Source organism: Malus domestica, chromosome 16 (genome assembly GCF_042453785.1).
Source record: "Malus domestica chromosome 16, GDT2T_hap1".
NCBI lineage: Eukaryota > Viridiplantae > Streptophyta > Magnoliopsida > Rosales > Rosaceae > Malus > Malus domestica.
In genome coordinates, this window is record NC_091676.1 from 10,046,858 (window position 1) to 10,070,450 (window position 23,593).

General features: G+C 37.9%; 2 protein-coding genes across 2 annotated transcripts; both read right to left on the bottom strand.

Annotated features, from left to right (window-relative positions):
• Window positions 1-5,487: 5,487 nt before the first annotated feature.
• Window positions 5,488-6,068, bottom strand: LOC103441526 (calcium uniporter protein 3, mitochondrial-like). The gene is made up of 2 exons (XM_008380203.1): window positions 5,964-6,068; window positions 5,488-5,916 (listed from the first exon to the last, which is right to left on the bottom strand). Exons 1-2 carry the CDS (start codon window positions 6,066-6,068, stop codon window positions 5,488-5,490), a joined length of 534 nt encoding a protein of 177 aa, XP_008378425.1.
• Window positions 6,069-11,203: 5,135 nt separating this feature from the next.
• On the bottom strand, window positions 11,204-11,653 carry LOC139192990 (uncharacterized). The gene has a single exon (XM_070815940.1). The coding sequence runs from the start codon at window positions 11,651-11,653 to the stop codon at window positions 11,204-11,206; it is 450 nt and encodes a 149-aa protein (XP_070672041.1).
• Window positions 11,654-23,593: the final 11,940 nt, after the last annotated feature.

Here is a 23,593-nt window from a genome sequence, read left to right on the forward strand (position 1 = left end):
CACCAGTGAAATGAGCCCTTGCAAGGGCGTATAAGTAAGTTGATAATCCAATTACTTGTAAACACATGCAAAATCTCTTATTTCTTCGATACATGTGAAATTGATACTCTAAATGTATAGTTAAATCGATCCATCCCGGCATCAAACCGTATTTTGATAAATATAAAAACCTCATTAGTGATGCTTTGATTCTAATCATGAGTTGACAAAAGCATCCACACACCTCCTATATGGGAACATATAAAATGTAATTAGTTTTATATGAACTACTTGCATTATCAAATTTGACAAATTGCAGTCTCAATGCAGCAGCAATATTTGCCATATTAGTGGGCACATGATCTTCTTTGCATAATGTGTTTTTCTAGTAAACCAAGACGGTCATGTTGCTAACATCGTAAGTAAGAAAAGGGATTCTTAATTTTTAATTAAGTAGGGTTTTGCCTTCCTTGAACTCTCAACAACACCATAGTTTAACACAAACCAATAGTTTAATAGTTAATTGTTATAGAAACTTAGAATGCTCTGTTATGTCTGAGCACTTATTCTGATGTAAAATTTTCATTCAGTGTGAAGTTCATCCCCCTTTGATATCCCTAGCTTCGGGTTCGTTTTAATATTTTTAATTTTTTACATAAGTTTATTGATTAATTTAGCTTGTTTATTGCATCCCACATGCTCTCAATGACAGTTTACCCTTGATAAAATATATACTTATGATTGTGGTTTATATATATATAAGTGGATCTTTTGATTAAATAATAACTGCCACGGATGATTGGGGGGCAGTTTTCACATGTAGACAGACTGCATGTTTCTGCACTAAATTGATGGTCGGTTTGTTTTTTCCCAGAACATTTGAATGGTGGTTTTCGGTTTTGGTTTGCTACTTTATATGCCAACATATTTACATCATATTACATGTACAGAGTTATTTCGTTATAGATACATCACAAATTTTATATGCCTACTGTAATTTTCTACTTTTTTTTTTTTTTTTTTATGTGTTGGACTGTAATTTACACGTAAAAGATAAATAACATTTTAATCTTTATATGTGACGAGTCGAACAATATTAATTATAGACACGTTGTTTTCTCTTCTTGGGGCCTTTTCCTTTTCCTTTAAAGATGCATGTCCTTTTTCTTCTTGGCCTTTTCTTTGATTAGGCTCAAAAGAAGCAAAAGACGACCCACATAACAATTGACCGGTGATGGGGGTGATGACTGATGCGCAAAGGAAAGGAGATGAGATCTGAGTTTCTGTAAGTGAATGAGATCGAGATGCATCTGATCGAGTGGAGATTTGGATTTTGCAAAGTGCAGGATCATACGGACAGAAACCCAACTACTCAAACAAACAAATTAATCCTGCCTAACCCGACCCAAGTTCGTGCAAAAATAGGACACAATTGGTTTTGGTTGGTTTCATTTGCCTCAACTTTTAGACTATCAGACTCTGAGGCTTTTACCTACTCCACACAATCATCAAGTATTCATGTGTGTGTGTCTCTCAAAGCAAATGGCAGTGGCTCCCACGTAACTATAATATCTGAAATTTGCTTCCATCGATGTCCATCCCTCCTAGTTCCCACCTGGGCTCATCCTCATTCTAAATGATCTTAATTAAGCTTAATCAATTATTTAACTAGAGCAAGTTGTCTAACTGATCTACTCCTTATCATAAAATGGTTTATGAAATATTAACGTTGTCATTCATTTGTAATATAATACGTAAATTAGTAACACTTCATGACAGTGTGAATATCTACCCTAATTTTTTTTTTCATATTTGTTGGTCATCGTGCAATAAGAGTTTGAATAAATTAATCATATAAACTAGTTGCCTATGGATAAAAACATATAGTTTAGGATTCCATATGATTACATATATTGAGAACAAATTTAATACAAAGAGCATGTGCAAAACTAGCAACTAGACCTTATTTAGTCTTGCAAACTCATAGTAACTGAGCAGTACTGATTAAATTGCGTAATTGTACCATACTTATTTATTCTCTTCACTTAGGTAACCATACAAATTCAAAATCTAAAATATATTAAATAAATTGAGAGAACTGAGAGAGAGATTGTTAGAGATTGGGTTTATTTTGTTTCTCCACCTCTATCGAAGGAACTCGGCAAAATGACTTTGTAACTTCGGCAAAATGACTAGGTAACATTATACGATCGATGTGCTTCCAAAAAAAAACATACATCGTAATATAATGCAATAAAATTTATAATACGAAAATATGTAATTTTAAATAGTGAAATCCGAGAACAGGATTTCACATTCTTCCCCCCCTAAAAAAATTTCGTCCCCGAAATTTCAATACCAATTCCAAAACCACCAATACCGCATATCAACAAATAACAATGCTCGAATGACATTCACACTTTCATTATACTCAAATTTGGGTATCAACAAGTTCGACAACATTGAACCACAACTCACAAGTACAATTTTCATATTCTCAACACAACTTCAACACCAATCTTCGCACAATCATAAAGAATGCCACTACTAACAAGAATTCATCAGTATACTCATAATTCTGGCAACCATACCAACCAATTTTGTAATTACAAGCATTTCCCAATATTCCATTTATGGTGAATAAGATCATAACCTCAGTCTACGAGTTTATTCAACTCAAAACAAATAAATTAACGAATAGATCATCATGATTCTCACCCATATACTCAGATTCCTAGCAACATTTATTGCAGAATAAATATTAGAAATTCTAGCCATACACATTGGCAAAATATTTATCCAACATCAAGCTGCAGTCATCATAACTTAAAATAATTACTTGTTGGTGCACAAAACCGGAAGTCTTGGAACAACGTAAATCCGACCGTGAATCTGCATAAAATGTAAATGACACAAGAGTTATCGTGGTTCACCCCAAGGTTTGGGCTACGTCCACACTGATTGTATTATATTTCTCTGTTGAAGAGGGAGAGAGAGCTTAAGGGATGTGTGGAGGCTTCAGAAATGGCATCTGAGGGTGAGAATGAGCCCCCCCTAATTGTGAGGATGAGGAGTCCTTTTATAGAATAAGGACTCCTCACTTATTACATATTTGCCCCTTCCCTTATTGCATAATTACATTTGAGTCCCCTGAGTATTTATACGAGGTCTAAATACGGGGCCCTAAATATGGTATAAACAGTAGTCCCCCAAGTCTTCAGTCAAGAGAGTCTTTTGGCTGGAGACTTGAAATTCAGTCCATGTGTAGGCCGAAGTAACCAGATGTTGTCTTAAACTGATGTTCGATATGAGGCAGTGCTCAATCTGAAATGACGCTCAACTAGAAGTAGCACACGTTGCGAGGCTACTCGGCTCGTGGCTTATGTTGCCTTGGTTGGCTCAGCTTGCGGTGTTTGAAGGTGAGGGAGTCCCTTTTATAGATAGAATAAGGACTCGCTCCTCAATATATGAATCATGGGCTAGAGTTGATGCTCTCTAATGGTGGTAAGGGAGTCCCTTTTATAGAATAAGGGCTCGCTCCTCAATACATAAGTAATGGGCTAGAGTTGATGCTCACGGCGAGGCGGTTGCTCAGTAGGCGGCGATGCTCTCTAATGGTGATGAGGGAGTCCCTTTTATAGAATAAGGGCTCGCTCCTCAATACATAAATAATGGGCTAGAGTTGATGCTGGCGGCGAGGCGGTTGCTCAGCTGGCGGCGTTGCTCTCTAATGATGGTGAGGGAGTCCTTTTTATAAAATAAGGGATCGCTCCTCAGTACATGAATAATGGGCTAGAGTCCCCCAAGTATTTTTCATAAGGCCCAGTTGAGGCCATGTGCTCTCTAATGAAGGTGAGGGAGTTCCTTTTATAGAATAAGGGTTCGCTCCTCAGTATATGAATAATGGGCTAGAGTCCCCCAAGTATTTTCATAAGGCCCAGTTGAGGCCCAATATATGGTACATAATGTAGTCCCCCAAGTCTTCGGTCAATAGAGTCTGTTGGCTGGAGACTTCAAATTGAATCCATGTATGGGCCGAAGTGGCGGTGGTTCCGAGGCGGTATTTGTATACCTTGCACTGAAGCTTTGTAAGTGAAGCTTTGAAGCTAGAGCTCTGTAAATGAAGCTTTCGAAGCTAGAGCTTTGTAAATGAAGCTTTCGAAGCTAGAGCTATGTAAATGAAGCTTTTGAAGCTGATTGACATGAGTGATGCTCATGAATGTTTATGTTGATTGACATGAGTGATGCTCATGGATGTTGTCATGAGTGATGCTCATGAATGTTGACATGAGTGATGCTCATGAATGTTGACATGAATGATGATCATGAATGTTTATGTATGATTGTCGTGAGTGATGCTCATGAATGTTTATGTATGAATGATATGAGTAATGCTCATGTATAATTTGGAGTATTAGGCGTACTTTTGATCACCTGGTTGGTGGCATGAAGAAGAGTACGAGTTGTACATTTCATCACCTGGTTGTGGCATGAATGGCTAGTTGCCAATTTAGAGTATGGGTTGTACATCTCATCATCTGGTTGGTGGCATGAATGGCTAGTTGCCAGATGATATTAGAGTACAGGTTGTACATTTCATCACCTGGTTGGTGGTAATAGCGGCGGGTTGCCGAATAATTTTTGGAGTACTGGGCGTACTTTTGGTCACCTGGTTGGTAGTAATAGCGGCAAGTTGTCGAATAATTGTGGAGTACTAGGCGTACTTTTGATCACCTAGTTTGTGCTATTTTGGGCTTATGGGCCTTCGCCCTCCACAACATGCTAGCCCATTTCTTTTGGGCTTTGCCGTTTTTTTTTTTTTTTTTTTAGTTACCCTCTGATGGGGTTTATACATATTACCCTCTGATAGGGTTTATACAGATGTCTTCGAAAGATAAAAATAAATCTCATCATACAAAAACAAGAAAAGTAGATCACATCATTCTGGTAGTGTGTTTATTCCTTGCTTTTGCTTTCTGCTTTTATTTTTCCTCTTTTCCAACGCACTGCATTTATTATTCTCTTGCTGAGGTCCAAGTGAATTAGCCTTTGCAGATGGCAGACAAAAGTAAAGTGAAGTTCTCTTTACTTTGCTTAACTTTGCAAATTGCAAGTGGCGGGGGCATGACTTGTCTTTACAGCATCTTCTGGAAAGTCAAAAAACAGTTTTCAGGGCCACTAGCAGCAAGAGTTGTCCTCTCGCCAGCGCGGCTCCCCGGAGCTCGTCGCGCTTCTGTTGTCCTCGAAGGTGAGTACCGAGACCTCGCCAGAGACATTTGTCGCGGACCATTAAACCAGCTGTTCCTTTCAGAAAAGGGTCTGTGATGGTGAGATCGTACTTTCCGGTGAGCGTGAGAGTGACCGGCAGTGAGAGAATGGCAGAGTGCTGCTTGCATCCGCAAGACGGAGTCCGACTGCGCCGACGAGGGCTGTAGCTTCTGCTTCGGCTTCTGCACCTGGCCATTGTTGCAGCTAGAACTTGAACCTTGAGCACGCAAAACCCTAACCCTAGGTTCCCAGTCTGATAGTTGGTGGATCCATGGCAGATCTGCGCAACCTTCCCGGCAGATCCCTACGAAACTCCGGATACGATACGCAGATTTTCTGGACTTCTCGAAGCTTCAATCTCACGGCTTCCAGCTGGGCCACCCTCAGCAGTTTCTTCGTTTCCTCCATTGTTAATCCCGATTTCTCCATCGGCGAGCTCTTCGACGCGGGTTCTGGCGGGGCCAAACCGTCCAATCGAATCCGGTCCAAGCCGATGACCACGACTTTGAGCTTCTCCATCAGGTTTGCCCTCATCGGCAAAGACCAAATCTCATGCTTCTGGAAATTCCCCACCGATGACCTCTTGTGGAGGAACTTCCTAAAAACGGCAAAAACCAGATCTCCTGCTTCTGGAAATTCCCCGCCGACGATCTCTTGTGGAGGAACCTCCTGAAAACGGCATTGTCTTCAGGATTGGGGGGCGATTCCGGTCTTACAGGGCTTAGGAGTCTGATGACGACGAAATCCGGCTCTCCGAGGGTTTGGGTTGACGCCTTGAAGATGTTGAACAGGCGCTCGATTAAGGTTTTCTTGAACGACATTGTAATAATCTGGAGAAACTTGGGTGACCCATGAAGAAACATAATGGATCTTTTACTTTTCTTTCTTTTTTGTGAGGTTTTGGTGTGGAGTCTGTGATTTTCTGGTACATTAAAAAGTTACAGAAAAGATGATGAACAACTCTGTTATATTCTGTTGCTATTTTTTGGTTGAAAGGTTGGGCAATTGGGACTCAAGAGTCTGGTTTATTCGGTTGAATGGATCTCAATTTTCACCACTCCGACTGTTGGAGTCGTACAGATATGACACTAAAAAAAATTTATGTCGGCAAAGCAGATGACGAATTTTGTCTTGCAATTGTAGAGAGAGACTGAGTCAAAGAGGAGGTGGCTCAGTGGGTTTTCTGGGAAAGCTTTGGGTGTTTGGGTTTTTGCAGATTTCAGGGTGGAGTGTGGTGAGGTCTCACGGTGGTGAGATGAAAAAATGGAAGAGAACTGACATAGCTTTTTGTGTCGATTCCCACAGACGGCGCCAAATGTTGGTGCACAAAACCGGAAGTCTTGGAACAACGTAAATCCGACCGTGAATCTGCATAAAATGTAAATGACACAAGAGTTATCGTGGTTCACCCCAAGGTTTGGGCTACGTCCACACTGATTGTATTATATTTCTCTGTTGAAGAGGGAGAGATAGCTTAGGGGATGTGTGGAGGCTTCAGAAATGGCATCTGAGGGTGAGAATGAGCCCCCCCTAATTGTGAGGATGATGAGTCCTTTTATAGAATAAGGACTCCTCACTTATTACATATTTGCCCCTTCCCTTATTGCATAATTACATTTGAGTCCCCCGAGTATTTATACGAGGTCTAAATACGGGGCCCTAAATATGGTATAAACATTACTAAATAATCAAATCACATTTACTATTGGTTAGACATATAGTAACATAATAATTACAATCATTGGTAAACCATCCACCATCATTAACTATACATAGTCGTAACTACGATTCTTTCTCAAAATTTCTAGCCACATTCCCTTGCAAAATAATATCAACCTTAAGCCATAAGTCTTGTTGGCTAAATGAATATTAAAATTTCAACCAACCATTAAAATTGACAAATCAAGTTCCAAAATTCCAACCAAAATTATTGGAATTTCCATTCACATCACTAGGTAATGGAAAGAAGAATACCAAGTGATCACAAATGAACCAAATTATGAGTCATTGATCAAATTTGACTCAAATTATTTCCATATCATCTATTATATGCTTACTTTTGCTCAAAAACAAAATTTGACATTCGTTTAGTGTTGTTTTCAGAGCATACCTACATCATATTTTACTACACAAGGAACGAGATCACAGGTATCAATGTGAACGTTGTGAAAACAATCTTTGAATCAAGAATAGCTATCATGGCAGTGGTTATTCTCTTTCTTACAAATGAAGGGTTAAACTTTAGTCAACATGCCACATTCAACCAATTTGTTTTGAATCAAGGTTATAACGGTGAGACGAGCATCGATATTAAGATCATTTATTGGTTAAGTTGTGCAATAGCAACTTTTATAAACTTTCACATACTCCAACACAATGAATAAGATAGTAATAATTCAACCAATTTGTTCCCAATTTCTCACCAAAACAGATTATGCAACCAATTCATGTATCAATTTAAAGATAGTCTCAGTCATAGAACTAACTTATCTCACATTGACAAAGTCACACGCCAAATCTCAAGCCATGACTAACGTGGCTAACAAAATATCATAATTTCACACCATAATGCGTTAATGGTAAACTAACCTATCAAGTTTATAATTATCAACCTTTCCCGTCAATTCTTTTCATCAGACGAAGAAACTCAGTTCGGAAAGCATTTATATTAAATGAATTCAAAAATTTCATTCCATAATTTCATTCATATTCACCCACCATTCTCATTATAATGGCAAACCATAATCACAGTTTATAATTTCATTCATGTTGCACAAAACCGGAAGGTCTTGGAACAACGAAAATCTGACCGTGAATCATGCAAACGCCCAAGAACACAAAGATGTATCGTGGTTCACCCCAATGTTTGGGCTACGTCCACACTGATGTTGATTATGAATGTGTGTATGGATTACAAAATGTTGTTGTGTTTGTGAGGGTATTGCCCTCTGTTGGTTTCACAGAGGAAGAGAGTTGAGAGAGTTTCTGTGTTTGTAGGAGGGTTGCTCTGAATATGAGAGTCTCTGTTTGGGGATGTGAGGCCTGAGGATTGTAAGGGTGAGAAGGCCCTTTTATAGACTAAGGGCTCATTCCCTTTTACATAAATCATGGGCTCAATGTCTGGAAGCCCAAGTAACGAGGCCCAATATAATATGGTACTAACAGTAGTCCCCCAAATCTTTAGTCAAAAGAGTCTTTTGGCTAGAGACTTCAAATCCAATCCATGTATGGGCCGAAGTGACTAGATGTCTTGAACCAGTACTCAACCCAAGGCAATGCTCAACATAAAGCAATACTCGGCCAGAGGTATCACACGTTACGAGACTGCTCGGCTGAAGGTGATGCTAGTTGCGAGGCTGCTCAGCTAGAGGCTATGCTCGTGGCGAGGCATTTGAGCAGCTGGAGGCGATGCTCGTTGCGAGACGGCTCGGCTAGAGGCTATGCTCGCTGCGAGGTGGCTCGACTCGTGGTATTCCTCATTCCAAATCTCAAGCCATGACTAACGTGGCTAACAAAATATCAGAATTTCACACCATAATGCGTTAATGGTAAACTAACCTATCAAGTTTATAATTATCAACCTTTCCCTGTCAATTCTTTTCATCAGACAAAGAAACTCAATTCGGAAAGCATTTATATTAAATGAATTCAAAAATTTCATTCCATAATTTCATTCACATTCACCCACCATTCTCATTATAATGGCAAACCATAATCACAGTTTATAATTTCATTCATGTTGATGCACAAAACCGGAAGGTCTTAGAACAACGTAAATCCGACTGTGAATCATGCAAACGCCCAAGAACACAAAGATGTATCGTGGTTCACCCCAATGTTTGGGCTACGTCCACACTGATGTTGATTATGTATGTATGTATGGATTACAAAATGTTGTTGTGTTTGTGAGGGTATTGCCCTCTGTTGAGTTCACAGAGGAAGAGAGTTGAGAGAGTTTCTGTGTTTGTAGGAGGGTTGCTCTGAATATGAGAGTCTCTGTTTGGAGATGTGGGGCCTGAGGATTCTAAGGGTGAGAAGGCTCTTTTATAGACTAAGGGCTTCTCCCCTTTTACATAAATCATGGGCTCAATGTCTGGAAGCCCAAGTAACGAGGCCCAATATAATATGGTACCAACAGTAGTCCCCCAAGTCTTTAGTCAAGAGAGTCTTTTGGCTGGAGACTTCAAATCCAATCCATGTATGGGCCGAAGTGACTAGATGTCTTGAACCAGTACTCAACCCAAGGCAATGCTCAACATAAAGCAATACTCGGCCAGAGGTATCACACGTTCCGAGACTGCTCGGCTGAAGGTGATGCTAGTTGCGAGGCTGCTCGGCTAGATGCTATGCTCGTGGCGAGGCGTTTGCTCGGTTGGAGGCGATGCTCGTTGCGAGGTGGCTCGACTAGAGGCTGTGCTCGCTGCAAGGCGACTCGACTCGTGGTATTCCTCATTGCAAGTATCTACTTTATGTCGACATGCACTCAATATGAGTTGATTCTCGACATGACTCGGGTCCGCTTGTCAGGTTCGCATATTGGGTCTATATGTCTGATCCGCGGATCGGGTCCTCAAGTTGGGTCTTTGAGTCAAGGCCATACGTAGGGTCATCGAGTTAGGGCTATATGTAGGGTCATTGAGTTGGGTCCAGGCACATAAGTGTCCCAATAAGCGAATGTCTTAGCAAATGGGTGTCTGGTCAGACAAGAGATCACCATGAGCACGTGGCTCATCAGTCTATAAGTTGGTAGACTTCTTTAATTAGCAACAATGTTGATCAGTAGATCTAGTTGCTCAATAATTTCTGACAATAAATGACAGTATAAGTACGACCGTATAATGAATAAATCAAATTGACAAAGTTTATCAAGGAAAAATATTGTACTATGTACCTTCTATAAATAAATAATTTATTCAGTCGTGTGATAAATCACATGTTGTATAAGTGACATAGTTTAAAGGCAATCATAATATTCTAGGCCATGAATAAATATTGTACAGGTACTTAGGTTAAATATATGTCACTAGGTGACATGTTAACAAATATCATAATATAATAATAATAAAATATTAAATAAATGATGAAAACATAATGATGTTTGCTGAAAATGAAAAGTAAAGCTTTCTTTATTTTTTCCTTTTGTCCCTTCATGATGAAGGTTTCATCATAACGTTTAAATAATAAAGGTTACTTTCATTATAACATATATCAATAACATATTAAATAAAAAAGATAAACTATCTTTTGCATGGGGGTTGTCGACAAAAACCATCATCAGATGCCAAACTCTGCTTAGCCCCTTATATATATATATATATATATATATATATATATATATATATATATATTATTTTCCTTCGTGGGGCAATTATGGGATAGTGGGTATGTGACTAATAATAATAATGTTAGATTAGGTAAACAAGTTATTATGTATAGTGCTCATATCATGATCAGGAATGATTACAGATAAACAATAAATTACCACAGAATGCACGTGATGGTCAGAAATGATTAAAGGTAAATAATAAACTATTAAATAATAATAAAATAATGGTAAGGAACCCTTATCTTCCTTCTGGGTCTTCCTATGTCTTTCTCAGAAAATGGGTAGGGAACATGCATTCCTTTTTGTGATGAAAGTTTGGGCATCTTCTTTGGTGGCCGACAAAAGCCATCATTAAGTATATCAACTTGACTCTTTGTTTGAAAAGCATATCTCGGGGAAGTCGAGATCGGTGAAGTTGAGATCGGTGAGTGATATTCCTTAAGGGTCACCAAGGTCTGCGCCCGCAACATCAATGCTCCAGTGTGATTGTAATCAAGTTCAAGAACTGAGGTACATTCATCTGCTGCCTTTTTGAAATCATGGAGCTTCAAGAAGCAAGCAGCTTGTCATCCCCGTAATCAGCCGAGTCAAAATACACATCGTCGTTTCCTAACAGCCCGTTAAGCGTACTCAAAGGGGGATCGTCGATCTGCCATAACTCATCAGCTCCAGACGAGTTGGACAGAACTCGGACCAACTCGCTATCCCGCTTTTCGTCGCCTCCTCGTTGAAGTTCTCCGACGGGGGCAGGCCCAGCTCGTCGTCCGAAGCTTCTAGAAGGTACCCAAGGTCGGGTTTAGACTCGCCAGATTCTGACGTCAGATCAACCACAGGCCCCGGAGCCAGCAGAATCTCCGATGCTGGACGCGACGACGACTGGCAAAAAGTGGTTGCGGCTGCTATCTCTTCCTCGAAGCTTTTCATGACCGAGTCAATGTCCTGAGTCGTGGGATCGGCGTCCGAGTCATCAAGGAAACCTAGTAGGTCTTCCCTGAGTTGCTTCACCTCGGCCGAGTCGTGAACCAAGTCGTCTGAGTTGTCTCGGTCCCACTTCTTGTTCGTTAGGGTGTGGTCCTCCATGTATGAAATAATACCTACCGCAAGAGAAAGAATTTTTCATATAAAGCATGTGTGTGTTCTCTGGAAAAGCTTTGGGTTCCTAGGTTTTTCATATCCACGGTGGTGAGATGAGAAAATGAAAGATAACCGACATAGCTTTTCGTGTCGTTTCCCACAGACGGCGCCAAATGTTGATGCACAAAATCGGAAGGTCTTGGAATAACGTAAATCTGACCGTGAATCATGCAAACGCCCAAGAACACAAAGATGTATCGTGGTTCACCCCAATGTTTGGGCTACGTCCACACTGATGTTGATTATGTATGTATGTATGGATTACAAAGTGTTGTTGTGTTTGTGAGGGTATTGCCCTCTGTTGGATTCACAGAGGAAGAGAGTTAAGAGAGTTTCTGTGTTTGTAGGAGGGTTGCTTTGAATATGAGAGCCTCTGTTTGGAGATGTGAGGCCTGAGGATTGTGAGGGTGAAGAGGCCATTTTATAGACTAAGGGTTCCTCCCCTTTTACATAAATCATGGGCTCAATGTCTGGAAGCCCAAGTAACGAGGTACAATATAATATGATACCAACAATTCCCTTTCAACAAATCACCATATCTTCCTTAATATAAACATTTCCAACCACTTTTATTGTTGGCCATAACATTTTAAAATTTCTATCCACACTTATCATTGACAGAATAATGATTTCACCATCATTTTCTTTTATTTCAATCAGTGACTAGTAAGCTGGAAAAGATTGTAATATACATGACCAATACACATCACACTTTGTTTTTCTTTTCTTTCTTTTTTTTTTAACTTCTACGGGCCTTTTCCGCCCATTTTCACTTCCACGAGCCTTTCTCGCCCAATCTCACATATCCACCCTTATATCCACGGCCCTTTTTGCCCAATTCAATTTCTCAAGTGTCAGGTATAATACAAATTCTCCATCTACTTATCGCAACCTCACAATCACCTTAACATTCAACATTTTCATAATACCTAGAAAATAACCAAGTAGGTAGTGATGTGACTCCCCAACGCAGATTAACCAAGCAGAGTCACTCCTACAGATGTTAGGAAGTGATCACCTGATGCGGATTAACCAAGCATGATCACTCCTAAGCATACATGGTCATAAGGATCGCCTAACGCGGATTTACCAAGCGCGACCCATCCCCCGACACTGATTAACCAAGCAGGACCACTAATGACCCTCTAATGCGGATTAACCAAGTAGAGTCACACCTGCAGAACAGTTAGGCAGTGATCATCCAACGCGGATTAACCAAGCATGATCACCCCTAAGTATAAATGGCCATAAGGATCACCCAACGCGGATTAACCAAGTGCGATCCATATCTAGTATAGTCCCCTAATGCGGATTAACCAAGCAGGACCATTAATGACCCCCTATCGCGGATTAACCAAGCAGGGTCATGGTCTCCTATTAGCCTTCAATTTAACAACCATCCCAATATGCAATTTAATTCACTTTTCAAAAGTATTATCAATCCAATTTACTTCACTTCATGATGATTCACAACATAAATATACTTCTCACATAACTTCTCATTACTCAAAGGACTTAGGGAATAATGCAATACCAATGCAAATCATAATTCCCATTAATGAGATTTTTCATCATCACCATGGAAATTTCACCACAACACAATGCAATTCATATATGTATCTCAAATGTATATGTGTCCATATATCACATGAATGCATCTTTATGCCCAAACAAATTATGAAATCATGCAACCACAACCTATCACATCTCGGGCTCGACTTTGCCGTAGTACGATATTGTCCGTTTTGGGGCCCCGATCGCGCCCTCACGATTTTGTTTATGGGAACTCACACGAGAACTTTCCAATGGGTCACCCATCATGGGATTGCTCTCGCGTGAACTCGCTTAACTTCGCAGTTCTGATGGAACCCGAAGCCAATGAACTCCCAAAAGGCCTCGTGCGAGGTAGAGATGGGAATATACATATAAGGCTTACAGGATCCACTCCCCTGAGTAATGTGGGATCTTACAATCCACCCCCTTAGGGACCCAACATCCTCGTCGACACACTTCCGGCCAGGGATTGGCTCTGATACCATTAAAGTTGTCACGGCCCAATCCCGACATACGCCCAAGATTGACACGTGACATTACTAAATGCCCGTAACTCAACGTACCCCACCTTTTGGATATGTACAAAATATAATTCAAGATTCAGATGCATAATAATTTTGCGTATACTTTATGGCTGCATCTAACCTCCTCATTAGATTGCCTACGTACCCTCAACAGGGATCAAGTCATTCGTAGTTCACTTATCACAAAATCAGACGTTTATTCCACTAAGTTCAAGCAGAAAAGTGTAGCATTCCTCAATCATTTATTATAACTTGACAACATGTAATTCCGGGACTCAGGCTACATAGCCAACCCCCATGAAAACATGATTTATTTCCCATCCAACATATAAATCATTATGTCTCATCAAGATATTGCAATTCACAACATACATCATATATAAGAACCGACGAAACACAAAACCATTCTCTAGCCTCATTAATTAATTACTTTGATCAAAGTAATAACAATTATTCCCATATCTTCTAAATTCATACCTTAAGAAATCATAATCGAATCGTAGAAAATCCCGAAAGAATCACTCAGACATCCAACATCTTTTCTAACTCAATTCACAAGATTCTCGAAACCATTGTCACAAATATATATATATATATATATATATATATATATATATATATAAAACTAAGGCTAGAGTGACACAGTTAGGCCAAGCCTACTTCTCCAAATAATGGAATTTTAGACTACTCCACGAAATTCAACAACCTCGGGTTCCAAACCACTTAACGGAATCAAATTAAATATGATCGTCTGTCAAATGTACCAAGTACAACTAATCATCATCACCTCTAGAATGCGTATGGTCTCCCATCGCAAATATACCAAGCATGATCACCCCTGAATACATATGGTCCCCCATCACGGATATACCAAGCAGAACCATATGTATAGTCTAATACCATAGGCAGTGATCACCCATTGCAGATATACCAAGCATGATCATCCCTAAAGTGTATATGGTCCCCCATTGCGGATATACCAAGCAGGATCATCCATGTACCACTACTACGTGGTGCAATCTCATCATCACACATTATACATAATTATACGCATACATGCTATTGATTCCACATATCAACCAGCATCTAGTCATATGGAGCACAACACAAGGAATTCCCTCAATTACTATTCCTACTAAAAATCTAATAAAGTACCTAACTCATCTCCTGACTTTCATCTCCATCTTATGCCAAGTAATAATGCTAAGTTCAAATAGGTATTCAGTTGGCAATCATATCCCAATAATTATCAAACAATATTTAGGTTCCATAATTGTCATAACATTCATCATAATTATCATTCACATTATTAAAAGTTAATTAAACACATATATATCACAAACATCATCAATACACAAGCCAAATCATATTTAATTAGCATAGGTCTATGGCTAAATATATAAAATTCATATTTCAATAGAAATCACATTTATAAAACCATTTCATATCCCCAAAGGATATTACTATAAGGAATCAGGTAATCACCGTATCACAAATATTAAGGTCACTCACCGAGACAAATCTGCAAAGCTTCACTGAGTCTAGTATTTCAAATGGTTCAATACATGTTGACCAAAAATCAACGATGGGTCCACACCCTAGCAATTTAATCTGGAAGATCTACACATCATAATCTAGATCTGTAACTTCCTAAGGTCCACATTATGCTCAGAGAACAACATACTAAAATCTCATCGCGATCCGACGGTCGGATCTCCGCCAATTACTAGAATTAGGTGATGGTTAACAATTAAATTTAGTAACTTAGAAATCCAATTTAGGAAGATCCGTACGTCGGATTCCTGATCCATCAGTTCCAACTATCCTCAAATATTACGTTTTATAATGCATTAAAGTTTGGTGACGATCCAACGGTCGGATCGTCAATTCAAATTTTGACCTATTCACGTATCAAAATGAAACTAAGTCCAAACAATCAAATTACGTCATACGGATATCAAACATGAACCTAGGCATCTAATAGTGCTTAAAAGACATCATCGGTCCACAGGCCACGCACCGCCGTGGGTGGCGGTCGACCGTCCCGACTCGCCGGAAAATTCAACTATTTTTAAAAATTCTCAAATTTTATAGACAAGTAGATCTCAGTGAGGGGAGCAATTTTCATACCTATGACTAAGGCCAATTTGGCCGAGAAGAGCTCCAATTTTGTTAAAACCCTTCAGAAACCCTATAAAGGGTGTTCTTCGAATCACCACCAAATCGAACCCCCAACGTCTCAACAATTGACTGGGCATGGTTCCTGGGTTCAAGGGAAGTATTTTGGTGATAACAATTGCACCAAATCGTTTCAGGAATGGCGAATTCACCGCGGTGGGTGCCCTCGGCCCGACATGAACTTTCATCGTGAAATCACGACCAATGACCACCAAACTTATGTGGGAATGGAAGCTGGGATGACACCATGTTGATGTCAAGTGAAAACTGGGCAAAAATCGCCTAAAAAATGGTGGAAGTTGGCTAGAAATCCCTTCGGGTAGAAACTGGGTGCACGGGTCGCCAAGGATGGGTGCCCTGCACCTCTCTCCTTTCTTTCCTTTCTCTGCTTTTTCATTGGTCACCCTCACCTCTCTCCTCTTCTAATTCGTCCCCCTCCCTCATTGTTCCTCATGTTCCTCTTTCTTCCAACTCTTCTCCTCTCCCTTTTCTCTTACTGCCACTCGGCAGTTTCTATTTTTTTTTTCCAGCCACTCATGTGGCTTCCCTTTTGTAACATTATACGATCGATGTGCTTCCAAAAAAAACAGACATCGTAATATAATGCGTTAAAATTTATAATACGAAAATACGTAATTTTAAATAGTGAAATTCAGGAACGAGATTTCACATTTCTCATGCAATAATTAAGCAAATACTTAAGCACGTATCAAGTCTTAATATGACTTATAAGACGTGCTGCGATTTTTATATTGTATATGTGCATTCAGAACTTTAGGGTTTATTGATTGGTGGCAGGAATACCTTAGGATCAACTTCAGGCTTTCTCTGCCCAACTAGGGATGGTAAAAGTTCGATTTGGGGGCGGAATCCATCCCCATAACCATGAAAATTAACCATATCTATAACCGCAAATAAACCATCGAGTATTATCCATAACCATACCCATCGGCTAACATATTCCCCATTGGTTAGCGGTTATATCCATCTTCCTCAATACAAAAAATATATTCATTCAATTGACGCAAGATAATTTAGTAAATATTTATTTTGTCATTAAATATTTGATGTATAAAATGATTTAATAAATGGATTTTGTGGAGCATAAAAATTAAAGCCAAACATTGATAATGTTGATTGATCTTTGATATCTCCCATAAGTACCATTGAATTCTCATATATTTTGATTCATATCAAAAATTTTGAACTTTCCCACAAAATGCAACTCACACAATGCAATTTTTGTATTCTCAAGATAATGGATTCGGTGAATAATGAATATACAGATATGTGTGTGTGTGTGTGTGTGTGTGTGTGTGTGTGTGTGTGTGTGTGTGTGTGTGTGTGTGTGTGTGTGTGTGTGTGTATTTCATTTAATACTTTAATATTATATATTATTTGGTTCGGATTCGGGGACAGATAAGGATTGGAAACCCCTATAACCATATCCAAAACTATAACCGAATAATATTCACGGTTTTTCTCCTTACTCAAAATAAACCCGAATTTTCATACCCAAATCCAATCTATTCAGGCGGTTATTGGGTTTAATGGTTAGAATTGTCATCCCTAGCTTAGATGGCATGCTCCCATTTATAAATGGTCTTGTTCTCCACCTGGAAGGTTCAAACTCAACGTGGATGGTGCCTGGTGCAAGGAGACTAATCTAGGCGGTGTGGGGTTATTTTCAAGGATTCAAATGGAACTTGTGTGGCTGCTGTGAGTAGGAGATTTGGGGACATCTTCTCTCCTTGTGATGGCGATTGAAGGGGGTTTACAAAACATTTCGTTGGAAAGTGATTCGCTTCAGATCATTTCTACTGTAAAGGAGTTCTTTGAATATGTCTACTACCGGACCTATCATCGAAGATGCTAAATCCTTATTGCACTTGGTCACTGAAGCTATTGCGTCACATGTTCGTCGTCAAGCTAACTCTATTGCCCATAGGCTCGCTCATTTTGCCCTCCACGGAGGTGATTGTACATGACTTGATGAAACCCCCTCATTGATTTGTGATTTAATTGAGGAGGATCTCCCCATTCCTTGTATTGAGTAGCCTTCCTGGCGTTTAAAGAAATCATATTGTATTTTTATCAAAAAAAAAAAAAAAAGACCTCTAGGGTTTATGCTTAGGATTCTGCCACGTGGCGCAAGTATACAACGTTATCATGCTGTTTTTTAACTGCTAAACCCTAAAACCCTAGATTTCAAAAAGCCAACAGTTTTTCATTCATTCAAAGGAATATTAACATAGACGACGACCAGTAAACGACCGTGGACTGGATGGATATTCTCTTCAAATGTTCAAACTTTGGAACTTTGAAGTTTGAAGCCCTCTTTTTACTGAGTGACCATTAATTAAATTAAAAAACTATGCAAACTAAAGAATCTTTGGCAAGTCCAACAGAATTGTGAGACTGAATGAATTAAATTAATGGCATAATTGAATATCCACTGCCCAAACTCGTGGTTCTGAGTTTTGATCGGACCTCAATCGCAGAGGTTAATTTGTAGAGTGGAGACTGATTTGTCTGTTGAGTTAGAACCTCAATAGAAATACTTTTACCAAAATTTGAGCATCATTGTGAACCATGGATTTAAGCATAGCTAGCTATAGTTTCATGCAAGTGGTGACAATTTGACAAAAAATAAAAATAAAAGGGACATCTCCACCATACAAAAAAGGTCATTTTTGTGTTCTTTATGCGAAGTATCAACAAGGTGATGAGAAGTTATTTTTATGTTTGATTAATTGAATGTGGTTGTTTCTGAATTTAAACTCATGACTTTTTCGAACAAAATAAAGATTGTAAGTTATTAGGCCAAATGGTCATTCATATCAAATAAAAAGTTTCAGTTGGATAAATAAAAATTATATTTGTAACTCAAGCGGTTAAAAATATTACTATGCAGTCGGTTTTATGTGCTTGAACTCCCCTATCCCCGTATTGCTTTGTATGAAAAAAGAAAGTTAAAAAACAAAGATTATCAGAATGTATGTGAAATATCATAGACACAATTTTCAACGGTTGAAGTGCACCTTATAATATAATCCCACGTTCATGTGTCTTTTGCTAATTTCCCTACAGGCTGTGGGTTATGTGACCTCTTGGCCCAATGCATTGCACTACGGATTAGCCTTAAATCACCCAACTTGGGAATTGGTAGGTTAGATTTTGGTTTGGATTGCCAAAAGGTTGGGGATTCAGGTTGGGCCATGTATCGGCCGGAGTTCTAGGTGATGATGTTTCCTCACCACTTCATATTTTTATAAGTTTTCATATAAAGGTACTCTAATGGAATCCTGTTCTCGTAAAAAAATATGTTTTAAAACTTTTCTACGCATCTTGACCTTGTTTGGCCTTGATTATAACCATCCATATACTGTATATCACTAATATATATAAATTAACATCGCAAAATTGTGATTTATATATATCTGTTCAGTGTCAATATAAGTAAAAATAGGTATATGTACCACTTCAAAAGGGTACAAAGTGTAATCGATATGAATTATATGCGTTTCATGCATTCATTTATGAGTTAATATATCCAAAAAAGAATTCATTCAAGTAATTCTTTTATGGATTTAGTGAGTTACAATACTCCTGTAAATACCAAAGGAACTAAATAATACATAGTGGAGCGGAAAGGTGGATATGGCAAGGGGTTTGAAGCTTTATAGATGCACATGGTAAAAGGGCTTGGGGTAAAGGGATCTTTTCTCTTTAGATAGTTCTCCTTCCAAGTTGCTGCAGAAAAGAAACATAACCCCCGTGTATGTGTGTGTGTGTGTGAGAGAGAGAGAGAGAGAGAATTTACTTTTTAGTATTTTAGCCTGGCATCTTGCCTAGCTTAGATTTGTGGATTGTTTCAACTTAAAAGAGTTAGTAACATTAGTATATGGTGTTGGCTTCTTAGCCTGGCATCTTGCCCAGCTTATATCATTGATTTGTGGCTTGTTTCACCTCAAAGAGCTAGTAAAATTAGCAAATTGGCTTCTTTAGCAATTTTAAATTTTATATCATTGTCATAGAGTTATATATAGGGCCACTTTTTCAAAGGTGCTTGGTTTTGCTTGGACTAACCATGAGTTGGAAACCATAAGGATTAGGTTCCTATATGCCATTATTAGAGTTTCTTAGTACCAAAAACCAGGCACTGTTATTCTTTCTTCAATTGGAAGTTGGCAGCAAACATCGCGTGATTTCATGGTTAATAATATAATGGATGTGATTGATTAAGCTAGTCTAAAGATAAATGAAAATGGAAGTGATTAAGTTAGTGACATTCTGTATTATTCCAACTAATTATTTTGAGTAATGTGGGTTGTACACAGACTATAGCCAAGTGAGTACGTAGTATTCACGGCTCCCTCTCTAGGTTTGTGTGGCTGGACACAAACCATGAATATGGATGAGCATAATTTCATCATGAATGTGCAGCAATCTACTAAATAAAACTAAGTTTTAGAACTGAGACCTTTTGGGAAAAAATTCTGCAATATCGCTCTCTTTACTCATGCAATTCAAGGCAAAAAAAAGTTAGTTAAACAAGATACTGCTACAACATTTCTAACATTATATTCCCTGCAGGTACTCTATGTGGTACATATCATTTCTCTCTTCAAAGTGGACAAAAAATTCGTTTTCCTTTAATTATCTTAGGAGAAAAGAAAAGCTGGTAACTTTATTTCAGTATGATGTTAGCTTTTGTTTTCATTTTGGCAGCTGGGGACCAAAAATTTGGCATTAACTGTTGGATTAAAAATGAAATATTGTTGGTGCGAAAAAGTATATTTTGGTGCAGAAAAAATGATCGATGTTGGAATTTTGAATTGCTAAACAAACCATGAATACAGATGAGCATAATTCTATATAAAAAATGTACCACAACAATTTATGGTATAAAACTAAGTGATAATTCTATACAAATAGTGTCGAGATCATTTGAGATATGAGCTTAGAGTATCAGTGCTCGTCGGTTCATTTTACAATCTTAATTACTCTCTATTCTAACCATGCAAATTAAACAAAAAAAAATATAATTAATTAAACAAGGTGCTGCTACAAAATTTCTAACATTATATTCCCCAGGTACATTATGTGGTACATATCATTGCTCTATTAGAAGTGGATCAAACTTTTTCCTTCATTAATTCTTAAGGGAAAACAAAATTTGGCAACTTTAATTCATTATATGTTAGCTTTTGATTTGATTTTCCTTGAGGGACCAAAAAGATTTGCCAAATTAACATCATATTTCAGCTCTTTTTCTCTTTCTCTCTAATAATTGCCAAATTGACGTATTAATGTAGCAGCATCTGCAAACTGCAGCTATGTGGATAAACTCAGATTGAAGCTCCTACCACATAAATGGTTTCCAGCAGAACTACTCACGGACTGAGTTAAGGGTCTTAATTTCATTTATTAGGATGCTTTTACAGTTTAATATATTTCATTCGTCGATGTAGACAGTGCAAGATTTTGTCATGTTGATATTTACACATTTTTAGGTCCAAATTGTTGAATAATTGCAGGGAAATGGAGTATAGAACCAAAAAGTAGAGGAATAATTTATTGGGGTTTTTTTAATTTTAATCCTTCAATAAGATCGGAATTTAAAATAAATCTAGTGTTAGATTACATATTGATTATAGTCCCTTGATTTTTCCTTAATTTAAAATAATTAATGTGCATTTTATTTAATGTCTCTCATTAAATATTTAAATTTATTAATATACAAATTTATTTATTTATTTTAATTTATTAATTTTATTTAACATTCTTCAAACTTGAAAGACTCAATTAATGTACCTAAATGTTAGTACTGAAATGTAAAATCCCACATCACCCAGGGGAGTGATCCTTATATTTATATTCTCATCTCTACCTAGCACGAGGCCTTTTGGGAGCTCACTAACTTCGGGTTCCATCAGAATTCCGAAGTTAAGCCAGTAGCGTGCGACAGCAATCTCATGATGGGTGACCCACTGGGAAGTTCTCGTATGAGTTCCCAGAAACAAAACCGTGAGGGCGTAGTCGGAACTCAAAGCGAACAATATCGTGCTACGATGTTGGAGCGGGCCCGGGAAGTGGTCCGCCCCATGCCAGGATGTGACATGAAATGTATTATATTGAACTAATGTATTTAAATGTTAGTACCAAAATGTATGTACTAAAATACATGCACTGAAATGTATTATATTAAATTAATGTATCTAAATGTGTGTACCGAAATGTATGCACCGAAATGTTAGTATCGAAATGTATGTACAAAAATGTATTATATTGAATTAATGTACCTAAATATTTGTATCAAAATGTATGTACCGAAATTTGTGTACCTAAATGTATGCACCGAAATGTATTATAATGAATTTAGTGTACCTAAATGAAGAAGACAAAGTACATCGAAATATATTGTACAACAAAAATTAGTTTATCTAAATGTTTACAACAAAATATATTACGATAAATGAAATGAAAATTATAGTTATAATGAAATAAAATTAATACATTAAAATTAGGAAAAAAAAGAGAAATAATTAAAATAATCAAATGTAATTAATAAATGAGGTTATTAATGTATAAGGGACTAAAATTATATTTTGATCTTACTCATGGTTTTAGTCTAAAAGTCATCTTTGCCAAGGTTTAGAATGAAATTTTCTATAATTTATTTATATGTAAATTATGAGATACATTTTGTTATCATAATTAAGGAGCTTGCAGTTTAGGTGGTTGTGAAAGTTTATTCTTTCACCCGATCTTGTGCTCGAATCGCTTACACGTAGAAAAAAAACGTCTTATAATTCACTAACATTTGAAGGTGAATCTGCAATTTACAATGTACTAATTCAAAGGTGAAGATGCATGCAAAAAAGGCAATATGTTTGGTCCTTCGATGACCTTTTTGCTGTTTAAGATCAAATAACAAACAAACAAACAAAAAATAACAGGAAAAAAAATAGCTATTTTTACTCTCTTATTTTCTCCTTTTACACAACCGCTCTTGTTTTTGCCCCTTGGTTTCTCTTATGATTTATTGAATTGGGTGCACTTCTTGGTGAGAGAACAAATTCCTTTTACACAACTCCCCTTGTTTTTGCCCTTTGGTTTCTCTTATGATTTATTGAATTCGAAGACTATAAAATAACGACGGAGTAAAGGAGGGGGGGAGGGGGCGGGGCACTTCTTGGTGAGAGAACAAATAGATTATTATAGTACATTAATAAACTTGCATCTTTGTTACCCGCACTAGCTTAGTGCATGTACATTAAAGTTGCTAATACTTTCAACAGTTAAATCTAAATGTTACTTTAATGTAATTATAAGCAACTGCCCAAGGAAAAGGAAGAAAGAAGAAAAAGATCTTGAAAGAGGAAACTATGTTACAATTTTATTTTCTGCATTATTTGTAACTAACACACAGATTACATGCACACTTCCAAGAAAAATTACAAGAGAAGAAGAAGGAGGGAAGCATGACAAAAGAATTGAAAGTACAATCAGCTAGTCTGATCAACCACTTTCTACAAATTTCTAGCTCAACAAAAACATGATAACTGATCGATCAATTTGCGAAAGTTTGGCATTCAGGATCCGAAACACGACTCGCGTAGAACCT